General features: G+C 37.6%; 1 protein-coding gene across 3 annotated transcripts in view; it reads left to right on the top strand.

Annotated features, from left to right (window-relative positions):
* Positions 1-9,485, top strand: part of LOC139697299 (uncharacterized) — a 160,912-nt gene extending 151,427 nt beyond the window's left edge. For all 3 annotated transcript variants that reach the window (XM_071595965.1, XM_071595964.1, XM_071595963.1), the window contains 5 exons: positions 1,478-1,729; positions 2,624-2,672; positions 4,496-5,327; positions 5,866-6,105; positions 7,978-9,485. In XM_071595965.1, coding sequence (XP_071452066.1) covers positions 1,478-1,729; positions 2,624-2,672; positions 4,496-5,327; positions 5,866-6,105; positions 7,978-8,097 — 1,493 coding nt within the window. In that variant the 3' untranslated portion in view covers positions 8,098-9,485. The remainder of the gene's footprint in view (positions 1-1,477; positions 1,730-2,623; positions 2,673-4,495; positions 5,328-5,865; positions 6,106-7,977) is intronic.
* The last annotated feature ends 11,838 nt before the right edge of the window (positions 9,486-21,323 follow it).

Below are 21,323 nucleotides of genomic sequence, written 5' to 3'. Positions count from 1 at the left end.
TGGCTTTGAGTTTTGCTTAGCCTTGCCATAGGCCATTGTCCTTGCAAACACTGATATTAAAACAAAAAGTTATATCATTTACATCAAGAATTCCCAAATATCTTGTCATCTTTCTGATTTGAAAATATCGAATTCACAACTTTTTAAAATTTTATATGTTCCTTCCATTAATTCTGGAATTTTTTAAGAAAATGTGGGATCCCCAACTTCTTTCTGATATTCCTGAGTGAGTGGGCGTGAAAGGATTTACCCTGACTCTGGTCCAAAATGCAGGGTCCCTCCCACATTTCTGGTTCTTGTACTCCATCGTTATACATTGCATGAAGTTATTTCTGGGAAACTTTGAAATTGAAAAACTGAAATCTTCCAAAATTTACCAATCTTACAGACTGTACAATGATAGCAGTTTGTAGATTGTCTAACTTGGCAAATCCCCATCATGAACCCATTTCTTCTACTATATTTTATCCCAACTTTTATTTGAGTTGCATTAATTTGTTATCATAATGTTTTTAATGGCTACATCAACTTTCTCATCAGCAGAAGAAATAGAACAATAATTCAACCAATACAAGCCATTACATGAGTACAGTACAAAAACTATGCCAAAGCATGGCCACAAATATTGTCCTTCTTGCTGATGGATTGAGTATAACTATATGAGTAATGAATGGATGAGTAATGGCAAATTATTGTTATCATTTTTTATGTATTATACTGTGAACATTTTGAATGAAGACCCTAACTACAAGCTCACAGATTCACACAAAAAAACAGCTAAGGAGGTTGGCAAAAATGCAAAGATTGAAGGTGTATAAAATATTGGTGAGGCCTGCGACATGGAGCAGAAACTTTGCTCATCAAAAAAGTTTCAATAAAAGAAGACGATTGGGGTGGAGATTATGAGTGCTAAGGTGAATGTGCTGAGTAATGAGATTGAACAGGATAAAAAATGAGGGGATTTCCACTACAGTTGCAATGATGGCAATATTTAAGTTCATGAGGGAAAATTTGAGTGGTATGGTCATATCATGCGAAGGGATGACAATTATGTAGATATCAGAGTGAGGAGGCCAAAGATAGAGAGGATAAGGAGAGGCATATAGGAGAGAGGATTGAGTACCTGCGTACAGCCAGGTCTAAGAAAGAAGGGATTAAGAAAAGAAGCACAAGATCAAAAGAAACTGGGAAAAGGAAAGTGACTCCCTTTGAAAATGAGCAAAAAACAACATAGAAATAAGAAGTGAAAGATAATAATTAGTAGTAAAAATGTAACATCCAAAACCCTGAGAAAAAGTACCTGCTATATATATCTACAAATATTCATGTTTCCACCTTTAATTTATATCTTTAATCAAATAATTTTCAAAGCAGTTCTTAGAATTCATACAAATATTGACTCAGTATAATAAATGGAGGTGACATCTGATATGTCCTGAGTAAACAGTTTGGTACTGATATAATCCTTTGTTTTCAGGATCAGGAGTGCATGAAAGCATTTCTGTGCAGCCATTGCCACCCCCTCCAGTGCTCAGCCCCAGTGCTACTCCTCCAGCACAGCGCAGGCATCGGACTCCTTCAGGATCTGGAAAAGTCGATGTTCAACTCCGTCAGAATCTCAATGAGTTGGATAACTTGCTGGATGACCTTAATCACGCTCAGCGAGCTGCAGCTCTGAGGGCCCAGACAGCCAGTCCAACTGGAAGATCCAAGAGATCTCCTTCCCCAGGTAATTTCTTTCTCATTTAAATAAATTAATTATTCCAATGTTGAGTTTGAAACTGAATAAAAAATAATATAGGTGTAAGGAGGCCAGTAAATATTTTCATGACCTTATAACAGGGGTTTGGAAATTATGTTGGCGGTCAGACTATTGACAAATAGTCCAGGCACTATACAGAAACAGTAGCGGTTGGAAAAATCCATATATTAAGGAGCCTTTGTTCCCCATATTTTATCATACCACCTCTCTATGATCCAACCTCATGCCACCCACATTTGTAGTCAAGTAGATAAAGATTCACAAAAGCACTAGAGATTATCTTGGCTAAAAGTTCCTCTTTATAAGTTTTGATTCTATCAAGATGTGTTCTAAGATTCAATATATCTATCTTTAGATATCTATGGCATCTAAAGAGATAAATTATTGATTATATCAATAGAGCTGCATTTATTGTCAAACATTAAACAGCATTTGACATTTGTGTAATGATAAATAATGTGATCAAATATTTTAAATCACCCAAGGAAATAAGTGGCTCATCATTAAATTGCTAAATTTCATAGGTTCAGCCCATTTAGTCATGTGCTAAATTCATAGCACAGATATTCCACTGCTTTGTTTTCTGCAACTGGTATAGAGGGTGTAGCTAATGTCTGGTACCATGGATTTTGGTAATTTTAATGAGAAGTACATCATTTGAGTATTATTATTAGTAGCTTTGGGATATACAATTATGACCAACTGTAATCTGCTCTCTCAAAAAAATATTGGTAATACTTAAAATTGCCACATTTTTTACTTTCACTATTATTTTTTGAAATTTGTCAACTACTCCTTTAATTTCTGAATGAAGAATTTCTAAATTATTAACTTATGTTATATTTTAACTGTTTGTTACAGGGCCACCTGAGGTTGTCCGTGGAACAAGAGGGATTGATCCTTCCCTGCTGTGAGTAGGGCACTACTTCTCCAAAGAGTTAAAATACCACTGCATGATATCTTTCCCTTCTCCACCAAAAAACAAAAATTCAGAATTTTAAAACATATTGCAGTCTTTTTGCATGCTTGCTTGTTAAGTTTTGCTTGTAAACATTTCGTATCAAAATAGCCTAAAATAGAATTTTTCTGCATCTATAGGATATTTTTACCACTTAAGTATATACAATTCAAAGTTGAGGAATATTTGGAATGAAGTAGTTTAAAAATATTTTAATAATTTTGGCTCAAAATTCAATGTGCAACAATTATTCAGAAATGATGAATCCCCACTCGAGTACATAATTCAAACAAGGCTGCATCACATTTGATCTCTTTTTACCTAATTTGAAGCAGATGTCATCCCATCATAATAAATCCCTCATAATATTTTATAGCATGCTGAATGAATGTGTGGATTGTGTTTTCAAAGTTGATTCCAAATAGTGTGATTAGTGGTCAAATTTATGGAGTTTAGCGATTGGTTTACCTTTCTTGATTGCAGCATACCTTAACACACAATATGCATACATATGTGTATATTATTGCTCTTTAAATCCAACCCTTGTTCAACACAAAATTTTGAAAACACAGCAGAGATACAGCAATATCCAGCATATGCTATAATTATAAAAAAATGCATCCAAGTTTTATATAACTTTTAATTTATGTTTATCAATTTGAACCATAACTCTTGGGAACAGGACTTCAGAAATTATTAGTGAATCAGATAATATTTATCTTCTCCAGGAAAGTAATTGATTAAATCAATATGAAGCATAACCTATTTCTTAAATTTTAATCATTGAAAATAATCATTATGAAAACTGGTATCACAATAATTCATGAAATAGGATATAAATAACGAGAATGACTGATTTTATAAAAGGTTTACATGGCATTATTGATAATTTCATTTGAGATAGAAGCTTTTACTGCTGAGTTCTTAGGTACTCACTGGGACACTTTCAAAGTTGAAGAAGAGAACAAATCCTAAAACAATAATGTAGTCTTGTTAACCCATCCCAATGCATCCATGTGTTTTGGATTTTCTATGAACTGCAAATTGAAATGAGCCACCCTGCACGCAAATAAATAGGTTCTTAACACTGTAATTAGATTTATACCAATATTTGGCATTTATTTAGATGTCTTAGCTCTTTCTTATCATCTGCTTCACTGAAAAATGTTTTGCTTTAACAATGGCATTTCATGCTTACATTTTTCATTAGTAGGACAATATTTTCAATTCCAATTTTTTTTAATGCATGTCTGGGCTAAACAAATACTTGTATTAACTTTTAGTGAAGGTATGGGCATTTTTTTAGTGGTATTATTCTCTTTCCAAGAGAAGTAGTTCATGAAACAATTTTTGATGTCGTAACACTTTAAATGAATGGTTGCCAGCATCACTGTATTTCTTGTATGTTGATGATCAATGCATAATAGCAAACTTAGGTAATTAAATACTGTATCTGATTAAATAAGAAGTGATGGATCTTGGTTTTCATTTGTCTGCTATGGTTCTCCATTTCACAAGCTTTAATTGAAATCATTCATATTCTGTGCTTTAACTCCCTTGTAACAGCTGCTTAAGGATCCTGAGCTTCTGTACCTTTTTGTTTTTTTGTGAGGGAAGGGATAGCTAATTGTAAAAAAATAGTCTTTCTGGCCAAACCCAATGTAAATGCAAACAAATTAACTTATAAAAAAGGAAAAAAATTCAATTGAAGCTATCCCTTGGATGAAACAAATGCCATTTTGTCCATTCTCCACTGTCAATGTTCGCCACTGCAGGGAAGAGCCTTTGGATCACAGCACACCTGTGAATCGCCACGTCTCCCGCACGGTGAGAACTTATCGCTATGACACCCAATATGGTGGAGGAGACTCTCCCCACGATGGACCCCACCAGGAGGGACCTCCCACCCCTGGGCGCCATTCCCTTCCACGTCAGATCCAAGGCACTCCAACGCCACCAAGAGACATCCACTACTCCCCTGAACCACGGCATATGCAGCCAACCCCACCCCCCTCTCAGACAACAGTTCGCACGTACACATACACTGGCCCTGGAGCCCCTCCACCACAGACCCCTCCATCCTCCAGGGGTCGCAGCATCCCCAGGACCCATGAGTCACCATCTCCAGCCCGCCACCACCCTCCTACCCCTGTGCACGATGATGTGGATGATGACAGGAGTGGACCCAACGACCCCCTCATGCCCGGGAGTCCGAGGAGAACAACCACGACCACAACTGTGAGAACGTACACATACCAGCTCCCAGGGTCTGGCCCCAATTCTGACAACCAGCCGGAGCCTCACCCACAACCAGAGCGGCATCCACAGCCGATTCCAGCTCCTCCGCCACCGTCCGAGCACTTGACTTACCATGTGACTCCCCGGCAGCCACAACAGGTGACAGAGCTGAGACCCCAGCCGAATCCTCAGACAACAGTGGTCACGTACAAGTTCACAACATCTTCTGGAGGGCCCCAGCCTGGGATCCCGGAACCGAATGATAGGTCTCCGAGACCTTTCCCTGTGGACGAAACAGATACGTTGCCATCATCACAGCAGCCCCCCAAGCGTCTGGATGACCTTATGGCTTCCTTTGGAGACCCAACAGTGAGTATAATCCCCATAGATTTCAGTGTGTGCAAGGAAATGTAGTACATACAGTACCTTCTTGAGTTCTTGTTTATGGGAAAAGATGAGGAAATTTGGCTTTGGAGATAAAAATAAGCTTAATTATGATAGTTTGAATTAACTAAGAACTTCAAGTGTGCACTAGAGCTTTGTATTGAAGAAATGGGTTCAAGAATAAAGAATGTGCTTATGTTATTCAACATGATTGACTTTACAGAGCAAGAGTTTATCTAAGAAATTTTAGTTTATTTGAGTTTAAAAACTCATTGGTAAATTAATAAGTTATCTCTCATTAACTCGTTAAATAAATTTATTTTACTCTTGGAACATACTGTCAATGGTATATACTCGTATGCATGGAGTGTTTTTATTTTTCTGTATAGACTCCATGTTCATTTTAATTGGAACTAAAAATGTTTAATATGTTCCTTTTTGTTGTATTTTATGTTGTGTACACTCACTTTTATCGTTGTTTACAACTTTTGAAGTGTGAGACTAAAACATTCTCTCTTTTTAGCCCAATGACCCCCATCAACGTCCAGAGGCTCACCCAGTCACAACTACTCGATACACAGTGGAAGAAAAGGTGGCATCTCCCCCTCCTCCCATTTCAGAAGGTAATGGGGTTGGCCCCAAGGCTGGCGGAACAAGAGCAGCCCCAAGCCCAGATAGGCCCAAGACTACAAACATTGCTGGACCACCAGTCTACTATCCCCCTGGAGTGGAAATGTTTGCAAAGAAAGATGCACCAGTGCAGGTATGGTTACTCATATTTTGAAAGCAAAAATTATTTTCATTCACAGTGGCTGCAATATTATAGATATAATATTCCTCGAAAAGACTGTAAAGTATGGATACTTTTAATGATATACATGGAAAGGATAAAGCTTGGAGTCAGCTTTGTGAAGTGTCAGGTCAATGTATGTTAGAGGTGCAGCTCTTTTATCACTTGATATTAACTTGCACGTGGCTATTTAATTAATTTATTGATTTAAAAATGCATGCAGAACTTACTGAGGTTTAGAAATTTCACAGCTTCCGCCTATCTGCATAGTATGATTCAAATTAGAGTTCATTAATACACACTAAGGTTTCAGGCTTCACTCCGTGAAAGTATTTGATATCCACAAGAAAAGATTTTATGTTAGTATAAAATCTTTTAATTTCGATAGAGTTCATTACTTCATTTGTAATGAACTATATCACTTTCATGACATGTATTGACAGTAAGTAATGTGTATATGTATGTTATAGTTCATGTACATGTGTTATTTAGGAAATGTGTATACTACATCTATGCAATTATGTGCTGACCAAACCCAAGCTCCTGGCACTTGTGCAGTATGACTGTTTTGGGAGGGACAGTATTATGGGGAAAGATGAGTGAGTGTGACATGATCATAATCTGGTCATGTCTTGTAATTAAGACATTAAATTGGGTGAAAGGGTGAGATTTGCACATGTAGATTTGCAAATGTAGGATGTAGGTGATTTGCCCTTCTTGGCCATCAATGTGGCCAACTTGAACGGATTAGCTAACCTCATAAAGGTTAAGAGTACTGACCAATTTCAGGAGAAGACAGCAGCGAACAGATGTAAGAAGTGAATGAGCACATGGCCCAACAAGGCTTTCTCTGCTTGGTACATATGCCACTTACCCTCACCTACCCTAATCCCCTTCTCTCTATTCCTTCCATCTCCAAGATTCTCACTTCCTAATGAAAATGTTTCACAAGTTGTGCATACTCTTACTTAAATGCATGGAGTCTATCCATATCTTAAAAATGAACCTATTTTGTGTCCGTTTTATAACTTCATGTCTACAGTTTTGATGGTTGGATGCTAGTTTATTGAAGAATTTAATTATTTACTATTTATTTTATTATTTATTATAATTTAATTATTTATTATAATTTAATTATTTATTGTAATTTAAGTATTTATTATTATTTTATTATTTGAGAGATACATCAATATTTTTTTGTACTTAAAGGAGTAGTCATTAAAAACTTGTTGGGAATCTCTAAGTAGGTAAAAGAATCCAATACTCTAAATTATTGGGAAAACTGGCTAGGGTATGTGGCTATCTTGTACAAATTTATATCAAAAAAAGTATTTTTGAAAGACAGTAACCCAGTCTTAGCCTTTATCTTTTTTCATTACGTACCACTTGTCATGCTATAATAATGCCCAGCACCACTAATTCCTATGTTCACTTACATATACAGGTACTGGTTAATATGAATAGGTCTAATACACTCAATGGCATCAGGCTTGACGACGTAATAATTCATTTGGAATGAAGGAGAATACTAGGTATTTTCCTCAAACTTTTGATTTGGCACAACTTTGGCACATCTAGTTTCAACGTATAGGTACCAAATGAAAAAAAATTGTGGAAAATGCCTAGTATTCCATCTTCATTCAGGAATAGGTCTATTCATGTTTTAAAATCTTTCTTCCTTGTCACATACCACCAAATAACGCCTCCCATACTACGGATGGCACATCTACCACCAATTGAAAAACACTGAACTGTATATTTTCTGAAATCAAAAATCCTTGATGTTTGAAAAATATCAATGCTCTTTCTCATTTTGTTGGCAAATGACATTTCTCCTCTCTGCAGGCACGGATGAAGGAAAGTGAAAGCTCTTCAAAAGGGGAAAGCAAGTCAGCTGGTGGGGGTGCAGCAGTTGTGCCAGTGTGCCTGCCCCTTTGCTGTGCCATGCCGTGTGTGATCATGTGATATGTGTCTCTTGTAATCTCACTCAAAACTATCATTATTTATATGCAATCAATTCATGTAGCTTCAAAAGTTATGCGATTGACAAAAGAAACAACTCAACTCCTCTATGAAGAATTCATGGAGAACTGAGGTAACCAATCAAAGCATGGGAAAAGAACTTATGCTTACGAGTAGTTATTTTTCAATTGCAATTTTTAATGAGTGGAATGTTTGAAGAACAGCTCCTGATTGTCGAAATCAGCTGGCTTGCTTCAGTGAAATGCACAAATTTCAGTGCATCAGATTCTGAGGTAAAGGAAGGAGTTGTGTGAACTTGTGATCAATTTTCAAAGGTTTAATCCTTTGAAACTCTTTAAGTGACCTTCAAAGAGCTTCCTATAAGCCATTTTTATTATCACAATTGGCTAACATCAATGTAGTGGCAAGGCAGGATATAAATTTATCAGGCAAACTTTTAACATAAAGTTGCTGACTTTTAATACAATTGCTTTATATTTTTTGTAAAAAAAATGATGTAATAATTGCAATTAAAACTGGAAGTATATTTTGTAAATCACATTCAATAAGAATTGTGGACTACCATGACATAGAGGAACTTTAATATAAAAGCATTACATTTTACATCAGAAATTTTATTTTCATGTAATATTTGATAAATCTTGAGGTAAAGGAGTTGTTATGTCTGTATTGCTTTTGACAATTTTATATTTTATTTATACCAAAAGCTATGCAAAGTTTTATGTATAATAAGTTTTTACTGCTGTTGTAGCTTAAGAGTAACTATAGCTACATTTTGTATAACTGATAAAAAGCAATTTAATGCCATTAATCCTATCAAAAATGGAAATGTAAAATTCCAGAAAAGTCATAAATGAGCTACTTAACAGTGCATTTTGTATTAATTACAGTCAAAATCGTACAATACTTATCTTTCATGGTTTGAATAATGGCAATCCTTTTGGTTTTCAGATTTTTACCAACTGAATGATAATGGTTGGAACCATTTATAATAATGCTTTTCTTTGTATAAATGATCTGAATCAACGATGATGAGTTAATTCAGGGTAATTATTACCAAAGATAATTACCACTGTAATGTATGTTTATTATTATTATAAGGTCTCCAATTGTACATTTTTATTGAATTAATTATGTGTACATTTGAAAAGACTAAAAAATTAAGTATTCAATATTGAATATGATGCAGATCTGAGAAATGGTAATTGCTGTGTGGTACAATATGGAGCCCATCTGGTCATGTCTTATAAATTTTGATGGAAAACTCATTTTTGTAAATTAATTAAATGTACCTCCTTAATATGTAACTGCATGTAACATAATGATGGGCATTGTGGTTCTTAAAAAGTTTAATAAAGTGTTGACATATTTTTGATCTTGAACAATTTTTTAGGAAAGCAGAGCCCTACTGTGCTTTCACGCATATATGTTGAGTACATATGATGGGTGAAACGTCTGAGAGACACATTGAAGTAAGGTGATGGATAACAGGAAGATCATAGCTCTTGATTTACAGAGTTTCAGCTGAAGATTAAGTCAGGCTCAAAAACATAGGAAAGTTGACACATTACTGTTAGCCTTTTCTGATGCTAGAAATACATATATATATAGAGACTAATTTTTCATTCTGAGAAGTCTCAAAATGTTTACCAAGCATATTTTCATGGAGGAACACACTGGAACCTCTTTCATTTGGTTATGCATACCACAACTGGATTCACTCATTTGTTGAAGAGATATTGAAGGAAATAGACAATGGGAATGGATAACAGTCATTCTTTTACCCAGTTTATCCTTTTTTATGACTGTATTGCTCTATTGATGCAAATTATGATATTGTATTCACTTCTGGTGCTATAAAATGTGGGTACTGGTGCTATAAAATGTGGGTACTGGTTTCATTTTGAATTTTAGCATTATTACAAACTTAGCAGGAGTGTGCATCAGAGTCAAGAATAAATGAGCAAGAAGAGTCAAATTGTGCGGGAAATACATAGGAAGGATTATAATGATATAGTCAGGAGAGCCTTTGGACACGGTGCTAATGTGGGTATTATACCAATATATAGCCATTCAGAGGAAAAAAAAATTGTAAATGAACAACTGGAAGAGGTCCTTGGAGCAGGAAATCGGAATGAGAACTTAATAGTGTTTGGAGACTGGAATCTTGTAGTCAGAGAGGGCCAGGAAGGAGGAGTTTGTATTGGCAAAACAAAACATTGTGGGAGAAAAAGACTGATAAATTTCTGTGACCAGGAAAACTTCGTCCGGGCAAACACCCTCTTCCAGCAGAATCAGAAAAGAGGTTAAACATAGAAGATGCTGGGGGACATTGAAATACAGTGAATTGACTACCTACTTGCCACATCACGGGGCAAGAACCAAGTTAAGCAGTGTTGGAGTTTCCTCAGTGCAGATATAAATAGTGATCACAACCTGGTGGTCATGGCAGCGTTTCAAGAAGATGAAGACTTTGACTCTAGAACTCGTATAGAAAACAAAGGTATTGGAGTGGAGTTCATGTACTCCACTTTTCCCAATTCTCTCCACTTATTCTTTTGGATTGCTCAATAGTTTGGAGATGTTTAAAGAGGTCTTCGTATTCATATTCGGGGAATCTATTTGCTATTTTATTTGACAGTTGGCCGATGTAGGGTATCCTGCAACAATGTTGTGAGTTTCGGGTGGAGAGAGATGTTTCCTGGGTTAAAGAAGTTATGCTCTGTAATGCTTTGCTTGATGTGCAACTCCTGCCCCGCTAATTACATAGGCCAAACAGGCAGAGACTTCAAAACAAGAGCAAACAATCACTGTGTCTACAGAAAGGAGATGAATCTTCAATGGTTGCGAAAGACATAATTGAAACCAATCAGAAATGCAACTTCAACCCCAAAATACTACACGTCAAAGGGAAAGGGAAGAAACTAGATGCCCTAGAGCAATTGGAAATAATTCAACAAAAGATCCAAAATGACCAGTTGTTATAATACAATATATTTCAGTCTCACTCCCCATTACTTGCAATAACATTCAATTAATACATCTCTTACCTGTGACCACAAGAAACTTATATCGAACCCCTCCATCTTCCTGCCTCACCCTATCCCTCACATAACAGCGTCATCTCGAAGACCAACTGTTGAACAACCGGGGTTTACCCCGAAGGAGAATGGACCTTTCTTTCCCTCCTCCCCCCTCACAGACAGACTCTTCCTTGAGACCAGCTATTCACACAGCGGCTTAGTCCCGACCCAATGCAGTAGGGTACCAACCTCCCACTGACTTCATCCCTGGAGTGAATTGACTCTTGGCACCTGGATGATCCCCAATAAAAGAGATCGATCGGCCAACAGACGCAAGCGGACACCACAGGACATCATCCTCCTTCCCCACTCACCGTGGGGAGATGTGACAAAGGACATCATAAGAAATTCAGATAAGAGGAAAAGACCATCTTATAGCAGCCAACTGGAGTATTCATACTCCCCAAGTTTAATTAAGCTGCGGACCCCTTGGTGCCTTTAGTTAAGAGTAGGCTAATGCCGATGCTGGGTTTCTCTCCGCCCTTAATCCTTTCTTGTCCATCTCTAATGGCACAAAGGACCTTAGCTGTTGGTTGCCTCCCCTAAAAACTACTACCAACAGATGACATAGCGACAGAAAATTTAAGAAATTGAATGGATTAATAAGATAGTGTCACCATAGATACAATGTAAAACTATATCTATAAAACAATGCAGGTATATATAATGTTTAATGCAAATTGTAATACAACAGATTTATTATTATTTATTAACGTAACTCTAGCCAATTAACTGGGAGTATCCACACCCGTTTTCACGAAATCCAGGGCCAAAGAGGAATATTACTCCCTGGTCCATACCGGGTTGGGAACCAGAGCGCTCAATCTCCGGGGCCCCCTTCTCTCATTTGCTGGTCTACAGGCGCGGCAAACACCCATGTGGATCGCAGGCAGGATGGTATGGCCGCAGACGCAGACAGTAAATTCATTAGACTCTTTGGAAGTATCGCTTTCTTACTAGGGGTTAGTTTTCGGTTATGTCTCTCAGCCTTTTTAGTCGCCTCTTACGACAGGCAGGGATACTGCGGGAGAATTCTCAATCCCCCCACCCGCATGAGGGTAGGGGGATTGAGACCAACCAAAGAGATGATTGAGTCACCGCGAAAGAGGAATTGAATGCTACCCAAGGATATCCCAGTGCACTGCACAGTCCGTCGGATGGGACGCAGTTGACTCATCGCACTTCCGAGGCGGGATAGGCAATGCTGCCTCACCTGTGCCTCAACCCTCCCTCCCCCTCTCCTCTGACCTTTCATCCAACCCACCTTCCCCGTATTGTATGAGGTGCCATGCCCTTGTGTAATAAACTCAAAGAAAACTAAGGAAATATTCTGGTTCATGCTACCTACTGAGGAATAGTAGTTGCCAGCACATTTATTTTACCGAGTTCCTGATGAAATTTTCCCTATAGTAATTTATCGCCAATTTAATTTGAATTGCAAATTATTTTCCGGGTCGCAAGGCATTAGCATCATGTGTGTTACGGCATGTATTTGTATAGTCATGGACTAACAATGAGACCCAAGTCTGGATTCACTGAATCTACGTACACGATGGCTCGTTTAATGACGCGTGCGCATTTTTGGAGGGGCACGCAATTGCATTGTTGGCTGGTGATCTTGTAAGCAGCTGTGCGTACACTCTGCACTCAATCCTTCGGCGAGGAAGAGAGCGGTTAACTGCAGGACTCCAGTTCGCTCCAGGGCAAAGCCCTGCGAAGATTCGTGAAATGCGCACTTTCGGAATTGAAATGGGCTAACCGCCCTCCGCCTCCCTTTCCATCTTCCCAATTCGATTTCGCTCCCTCTTGTGCGAAGTCTCACACCCAATGAACTCCCCAAGCTCCTCCGCCTTCCCCTCAAAGTCCCACCCCCCTTACTTGCCGACGGGCATTGGTCTCGCTAGTTCGCTTGGAGAGCCGGGCTGAGCCAGTCGATCGAAGCGGAAGGACTCATCGCTATCCCGGAGTTAGTGGAACCCGCGAGGGCAAATCGTCAAGCTACTCTGGAGAAGACTAACTGGTCGAAATCACGGGCAGCTATACGTAAGTCATTGGTGAGTGGCGATTTCATACAAGCCTACGTACAAACATGCAGGGGGTTCTTCGTAAACGTGTTCGGTGTATCAAGTTTCTAATTGTCAGGTTTCGATTATTTAGATATTAGGGCCACTTTCCAAAATCGACGGTTGCATGTTGGTGCGTATGTAGTCTGCCTACAAAAACTATTTTGAAATGTGCTTTCTCTTGCTGGCATCCGTATTTACGAGGGTGGTCCTAACCTAACAAAGATAAAAGACATTTTTTCTGAAATTTTTGAGGTCGGAAACTTTTCAGACCACCCATGTACATACACCGAGCAAATGGTTGCAGTACGCGGTAAATCCGATCTTCAGCTTGGCTCAATTGTCGTTGGTTATTGTCCTGGGGATGTATTAATGATGGGTCCCGTAATTGTCATTCCTGGGAATCGGGACGGCCTAGTGGGTAGCGTACTGGCTTCCCATCCAGAGGGCCCTAGTTTGAATCCTAGAGGTGGCAGGTACTTTTTCAGTGGCATCCCGGTCCCTACTTGAGGTGCTTTGTGGAGGGCACTTTGAGTGAGTACACCGTCCGTCGTTTGGGACGTTAAAATGCCGACCCCTTGGAGCCTTTCGTTAAGAGTGGACTACTGCCGACGTCAGGTTTCTCTCCACCCTTCCTCCTCTCTCATCCACCCATTATGGCGCTATTGACCTCTGCTTTCCGTCACCTCCAGCAAAATCACGAATATATCCGATCTTCGGCAACACTGAGGTTGCAATCACGGCCGCGGTAGCTTCCAATTTTTGTGCACTCATAATGAAATTTCGATTTGCGACGTCCAATTCTTCGTCATTGTACACTCTCCACAATTTATAATCTGATTACCTTCTGGTCAACCCCTCGCTTGGCATGTGATTCGAAATGGGGAGGGACTGCAGATTCGATCGTGTTTAAAGTGAATAAAAATTCAACCTGAATTTTTAGTTCATTCCTTAGTACGCATTCGTGGCACCCTAATTAGTATCGCGCTCGCCATCCAAGCACAGAGGCTGTGCGCTCAAATCTAGCATCGGGTTTGCGAGCGACTGGAGTGCATTTCCCAGGAATCCTTGTAAGGAAAACAAAGCAATCATCCCGGTGCGTTGGAGCTCTGTGAAATTAGCCACCAATTCCTTAATTTTGTCAGCCTTAATAAAATACTACTTTGAAATTGCTTTCTCTGCGGATACGCTTCAGTTGAGGTCACTCCTGGGCTGAAACATGCCAAGCTTCCCTCATCATTTAATCATTGGCCTATTGCAGGAAAATCACCCGAAAAAATGTCCACCTTCTGCGGAGAGGAGAAAATATGGCTAAAATCTTATAATTTAAGGTTGCTTTGGCCGTATTGAGACAATTTGCCAAATATTTTCACTCGCTGCCCAAGTATTATAAGTACGATGATGAATATTTTATATTTTGTCTTAGCAAGTAGAAATGGTGTAAACGTTGACACTGTAATAGAGGCAAGAATAAAAGTTTACTGTGTATTTTCCACAAAACTTTAAATTTGTGACAACTAGTTTCAATGCAGAGTCATAATCTGTGGGTACCATAAAGGTGGTGCTGTGTTGAAATTTGATGTGGCAAATAAAAGTTTTCTGGGAAATAAATCATTCTCCTTTCATCCAAAAATGAATTTCAATCAATTAAGCCTGGTATTGAGTGTATTAAATGGGAGAACGATAGTCAAGACAGGTCACTGTAGAAATATACTAGGGATGTTGAGTGGAATGGAGGTAGAATGAATGTGGAACGGAAGGATTTATTGTAGTGTGTGGTGTTAGGTATTCTTTTTTGGCAAGGTTGAGAAGTGAGGTGGATGTATTTTAGATATTTTCCAATACCAACTTTAAACTTTTATTTACCTTTTATTGTGAAACACTTGACCTAATTAAGAAATCATTCCACAATGAAAACTTACAGTAAAATATGACCACCAATTTCTGATGGTGGCCAAAGATTTTGAGGCCACTTCTTAAATATATTGTATCTGCCAAATCAAGTGAGTTTATGTAGATTTTTTTGTATTAATTTGACTATGAAATTTATCAGTTCTATGACACCTAAGCTGAAATTACATATTCAACTTGGCTTTTTTTTGTGAGTATAGAGTAGCTCATGTTGAAAGACTCGTATCTTTGGATAAACAATCCAAAAGGTAACCAAAGAAGCCCAATTTGTAATCATGCCATCGATGCAGGATTGTTGATATCTTATAAATTATTGAAAGAAGTCATTTTTTCAAATTTCATCATTAAATTAACATAATCCTTTGATGGAAATTTAGTATGCAATTATTTCTTCTGGGAGTCTTGTAGCCAAGGGGTTAGATAATTGAGTTTAACTCTGAAGGGCCAGGCCTGATTCCTGGTAGCTTTGGAAAACTCGCAGCTTCACTGTAATTCTATTATTTTAAGGGCGCTCAACATGCAAATCACAGGCAGCCCAAGGAAATGAACTGCCTCATATCAGTTCCTTAATTTTGGCATGATGCCTAAATTTGCTTAACACCTTTGCAACTCGGTGACAGGTGTTCTGTCAATATTTTTGGTCCCACATGCCAAAGACCTTTGTGAGGTGAGCTGCACTATCTTATCTATAAAAATCAATCTTTAAGCTGATCACTATGGTTACTCTTGTTGACTCATTTGGTAAGTTTGATTTTCAAAATGTTTTCAAATTTGACTATGTATCATGGATTTGGGTGCAACCATAGTGCATACTAAGATTATGCTGACTGGGATGTTATATTCATTTTATCTAACAACATGAATAAACTCATAGGTTTTCTTTGATATACCTCACCTGGTATAACAAGCTGAATTTTGCGAGACATTCAGTAATCAACAGGGTAATAATGGGGGCCAGTTCTTTTTCTGCATTTAATCGTGCAATATTGCAAGAGTATTTTGATTTCAATCTAAACAAGAAATAATTATTTATGCATTCAATACTGAGTTTTTAGGTCTACATATTTAATATGATTGATGTTAATAATCTGTGTTCTGAACTAAACACTTTGATGTATGCTATTTGGTTCCTCTATAAGTCTCTAGAGGTATTAAAACTCGTGTATCATTCTATTTTTTCTCCAGAGGAATCATATGGAATATTGTTCTGGGGATCATCTCTATGAATGTTGCACAAAGTTATCTTCCACCACATTGGCCCTTATTCAAAAAATTTAAAGTTTCTTACCATTCCTTCTATTTAATATATATTTGCCATGTCTGTCATTTTAATCATTAATAATATCCATATCTTTCATGCAAATAGCAATATTCACTCTTATTCTACAATAAATTGTAACATTCCACAGAAGTTATCATAAATCTTTAATTTCATATAAAACCCCAATGGTAAAGGGTGAAATAATTTATAACACCGTACCAAACTCATCGAAAATGAGTGATAAATTATGTGGTTCCGAATTGAAACTCTGGAAATTCCTTCTATTGAAGTGTTATTTTTCACTGAATAAGTTTTTAAGTAACAAATAATTGTAATGCTTGTCTTTCCATTTCCAGGTCCTCCATCTGCGTTGGCTATCTTTTTGTGATGACAGTTTCCCTGGCCATCCTGCCTGTGTCTTCAGGTAGAAGGTATTTTTCGAAGCTTTCTTGTCCAAGACCAAGAAATATCAGCATGGACGATGGATATCCATTAACAAGTGAATGGAAAAGGACTATCCAATCTGAGTGCAGTACTTGACAACCAACCATAGATAAAACGGGCAAGAAAGCTTAAAAAAATACTGTAAAGGCTCGCTTCATAGGAAATACTCTTGGCATAGGCCACCCCACCCTTGTCCACAATAAGAAGACTTAATGAAAGAGCCCAAACCAGCATCTCCCAAAAGCCTTGTGTCAAATTTAAGTGCAGCAGCCCCAACTCACTCCATTTGGAAGGGCAACCCACTAACTTGGACTCGGTTTGAACTACCCTAAGTCGCTGCATTTGCCATGGTAGAATGACTCATTGAAATCACTCCCACCCCTCCAGTTATTTCCCCTCCCAGGTGCGAAGCCATTGGATTGGTAAATGTGAAAGGACCTCCAGCCCAACAAACTTATCCCCCCCTCCTCTTCACTCATTGCACCATTCTAACACATTCATTGGCCAGGCCATCTAGAGCGGACGAGTTTTTCCCTCTCTAATTCTTGTCCCCTCTCCCCTCCATGTACATCCCCTCCTGTCTCAGGCAGGCATCATAGTTTCCCATTACACTTGTTTGCCCTCTGCCACTTCCCTGCTCATATCTTCCAGCTCATCATTCCCTGCATTCCTCCAGCTCGCCTTTTTGTCTACATTGCTTTCTTCAGTCCCTGGCAGCCTTCCTTCTCTTGAGCGGGGCGTGAGTAGAGTGCTCTGGGAGCATTCTGTTCGTGGCTGCAGAGGGAGGACGAGGAGTGAATGTTGAAGTGAGGGAAGATTGAGACTCTCCGGTTTATGGATGGAATTACTGGATGCTGCTACGCATATGAAGTAGTTTCCCCAACTCTCGCAGTCTATTTATATCTTAGTCATCTATCCGAAGGGATTTTTGAAAGATGACTATGATTGTACAGCTCACGATTAACTCTCTTAGCCTGCATGAAACTCTAGAATCCAGTGAATGGGAACATTCAAATCATATCTCTGTCCTGTAATATTGTTTTCCTCAATTAATGAATTCCACATAATATTCCTATTTTAATTGCAGATTTCTCCTGATATGCCGACCAAGATTTCATCCCGGGGACCACCTAACAGAATGTAAAATTTCGGTTGTCAAGACTACCACGTCGCACATCATTCTATTAGGAATTTTAATGTAATACTTTTATCAAATGTTTGGAGCAATTACTTGGCAAGGAAAGATGACTTGCTCATTCTTATGTCGTTTCATGTACTTAAAATTCATTTTAAGTGAAGATAATTACTCATAGTTGAGTCATATGTTATTTAGAACTGATGCCACGTAATTATGACCTGATAAAAAAATTTGTAACTTATAACAATCATTACAAATGTATTTTGTAAATTTGTTGAAGACTCCTTTATGTACATATGTGTGGTCTGTGGACATAAAAACATTATTTGGGCACTCATTTCTTTAGTTACTGTATGTGCAATTTCTTTGTTTCATTCTTTTCTGTTTTTCAGGCAATTTTTGATTTCACCAGATGGTTAAAGAATTTCTCATATGCAATATGCATAATTTGCATATGAATGATGCTCTTTGGTGATGGAGACATTCTGGTCCTGATGTTTACTAGCGGTTTTCCTCCTGTGATGTCCATTACGTCACTTCTGTCAAAGCTGTGATGTTTACTGGGTGTCAGGTATTTCATGACACAAGTTTAACACCTACTTTCAATTTCATCCATAGTATCAACTCTTTCCCTTCATTCTGCCTTTAAATCTAAAATGCCTTTAAATTTACTTATTAGCATTATTTTCTTACATTAATCGACAGTGGTGAAAAATGACCTTAGCTGTTGATGCCCCTTTAAACAATAAAACTTACTTCCTTCTACCTCACATACCCAGCAGTCTCCCTTGTATCGCACACACCACTCAATATGCTCCGCAATAATTCTTACTTCCTCCAAATTATTCCCAAAACACTTCTCCCTCCACTTCTCCCTCACCTCCACTACCTTAGTGTTAATTTCATTCACATTTGATTTTTTTCCCATCTCCATATTATTTCATAAGCTTCCAATATATACTTATCCACTGGCATTAGCAACCGTTTTGAGTGATAATATGACAACACAATTTGTTTAAATAAGGGCTACTTTCCTCTGAGAAGGATATTAAGCAAGGTAAATGTTATGATTGATAACTGGCAAGACATTTCCTTGTTTACCCTCATTGTTTTCCTAACTCTCCTGCCTTGGATACGCTCAACATACACTCCTCTACTTCCATTCTGTCCTAATCTTCTTCATTCCTTGGTTCATATTTGGTCACCTTTTTGGGATATACCTGTATAGGCCACATGGGTAGATGAGGAGGGTGGAAGGGGAACCAACTAAGGAGCTCCTTTAGAAAAAAATTTGAAACAATCAATAACTCTGTAAAAACATGTTGTGAACTTTATTAGCCAATTTGACTTTCCAATAAATAAACATTTGATACAGTAAAATATACTTTGGTCCATGTTCCATTGTATCTTATCTACCTTTTCATGAAAGGAAAGAGATTCCATTGTTAATTTAACCTAATATAATTCCAACATTCATTTGACAGTATCTAAATATATTTTGAAATCTTGGAAATATGAATGCTTTAAAAAAATTCACTTGATCAACATGCATTAACAGATTAATGCATTTTAGATTAAAATTTCTTGCATAGTATTTAAGGGTAATGATCTGAAGTTGTTCATTACAGCAAGCCATTTTTAACCATTGTTTATCACAGATGTATTCATTTAAAGGTGTTCAACCCGTTAATTTTAGACAAATGAATAAACTGTTGAAATCAAGTGAAGTAGCAGTTGTTAATCAAATAATTTCCAATAAATTGTTATGGATGAATTGCATCAGTTTCACTAAAATATAATTTGTATGCAATTCATTTCCATTTTAATTAAAGCTGTATATCTGATATTTCATGGTGGTTATATGTATAGATTAAGTGAAAGTTTCCATTTTTGTTATTTTTAAAGGGGAACCAATCTTTCAATCTTAAACCAGTAAATATTTCTTTAGTCCTTTCACAAGTATTTATACTTGAACACAAATATTTATATTTTTGCATAAAACATCCTCTTAAGTAGTTCAAAAAAACCACATTAACTTAAAATTTATAATCACGTTAAAATTATTTTCCCTTCAGGTCTTCCAGTGGATGATTATGTTAGGTGAGAAGAGGAGCATCCATGGGAATCAAGGTTGTTCAGCAAGCTTTCTCACCGAACGAAATTCTGAACGAAGGTGTATATTTCCTTGCTGGTGCCAAGTTGGGCAGTGCCGTCAGCATCTAGAAGTGCACTTCATGTGCGTGTGTCAGCCTTAAATGAGGCCTCTGAATAGACTGCAAACTCCTCCGCCACTAACTTTGTGGATAGTGGCTATGAGGGCATTTCAGTAAAATGCTTTGGTTAAAAAAGAATGTTTGGAATACTGATGCAATTTCTAACAGACATTTATCTCAACAAATGTATTTGAGTAATAAAGATGAAAGAAACAATAATGAATGTTGTCTAATTTTAAAATCTTCCTTTGTGTAACTTTTGAATGACTTATTTTGCCTTAATATGCTGCTTAAATCAAAAAGAGAAACACAGGAATTTATCTAAAAAATAAAGATCTTTTTTATGAGGTAAACAGTTAATAAAAATGTTAATTTGAATTTTTACCCGAAGTAAAAATAACTGTAAATGAATATATTCTAATAATCTCAAAAATGAATGGCAGTCTGAACATATTTACACCCTCTGCCATACCCACATTCGTCAATGTGGGTTATGCAATTCCTTATGAACTAAAGGAGAATTGTAATTTAGACTCGATTGGAATTTCGGTAGTTCCTGCAAATACTGATTCGAAAAATTGTTATCGAATTTATTTAAATGCCAAAAAAACCGTGAAAGAGGCAATATTTCAATTAATAATTATATAAAATATAACTATATATAAAAAGTGTATTGTGTAGCGTATGTAAAATATGAAAAGATGTCTTAAATCCATTCGCTGGTAGCCTAAAATGTTGCCAAAATATTAAAAAAATAATTTTATCTTATTCTGCATAGTATGCACTCAGAGCAATTGTTCTTTGGTTTTTAAGATGTAATTCGTCATGACAATTAACATATGTGCTACAGTTGCTCGTACCGGGTCAAAAATTACGTCATGCACTCAACTGAACGAAGTCCAATAATTAGATGCGAAAAAGCATGGTATCGAATGTTTTCCAAGAACCGGCTCACGCTTCGAACGGGAGCGGGTAGCTCTATCGACGGCCAACCACTCACGAGCCGTCTCGGAGTGCCGTGAAGCCCAAGGTGAGGTGCTAAGCCTCCCCGAGAAAATATATTCAAGTCCCGACCGAGTCCACCCTGCGAAAAAT

Source organism: Hetaerina americana, unplaced genomic scaffold, assembly GCF_022747635.1.
Source record: "Hetaerina americana unplaced genomic scaffold, ioHetAmer1.1.p SCAF_72, whole genome shotgun sequence".
In the NCBI taxonomy this organism is placed as follows: Eukaryota; Metazoa; Arthropoda; class Insecta; order Odonata; family Calopterygidae; genus Hetaerina; species Hetaerina americana.
Note: the sequence above shows the minus strand (reverse complement) of the source record. Positions and strands in the feature narration are given on the sequence as shown.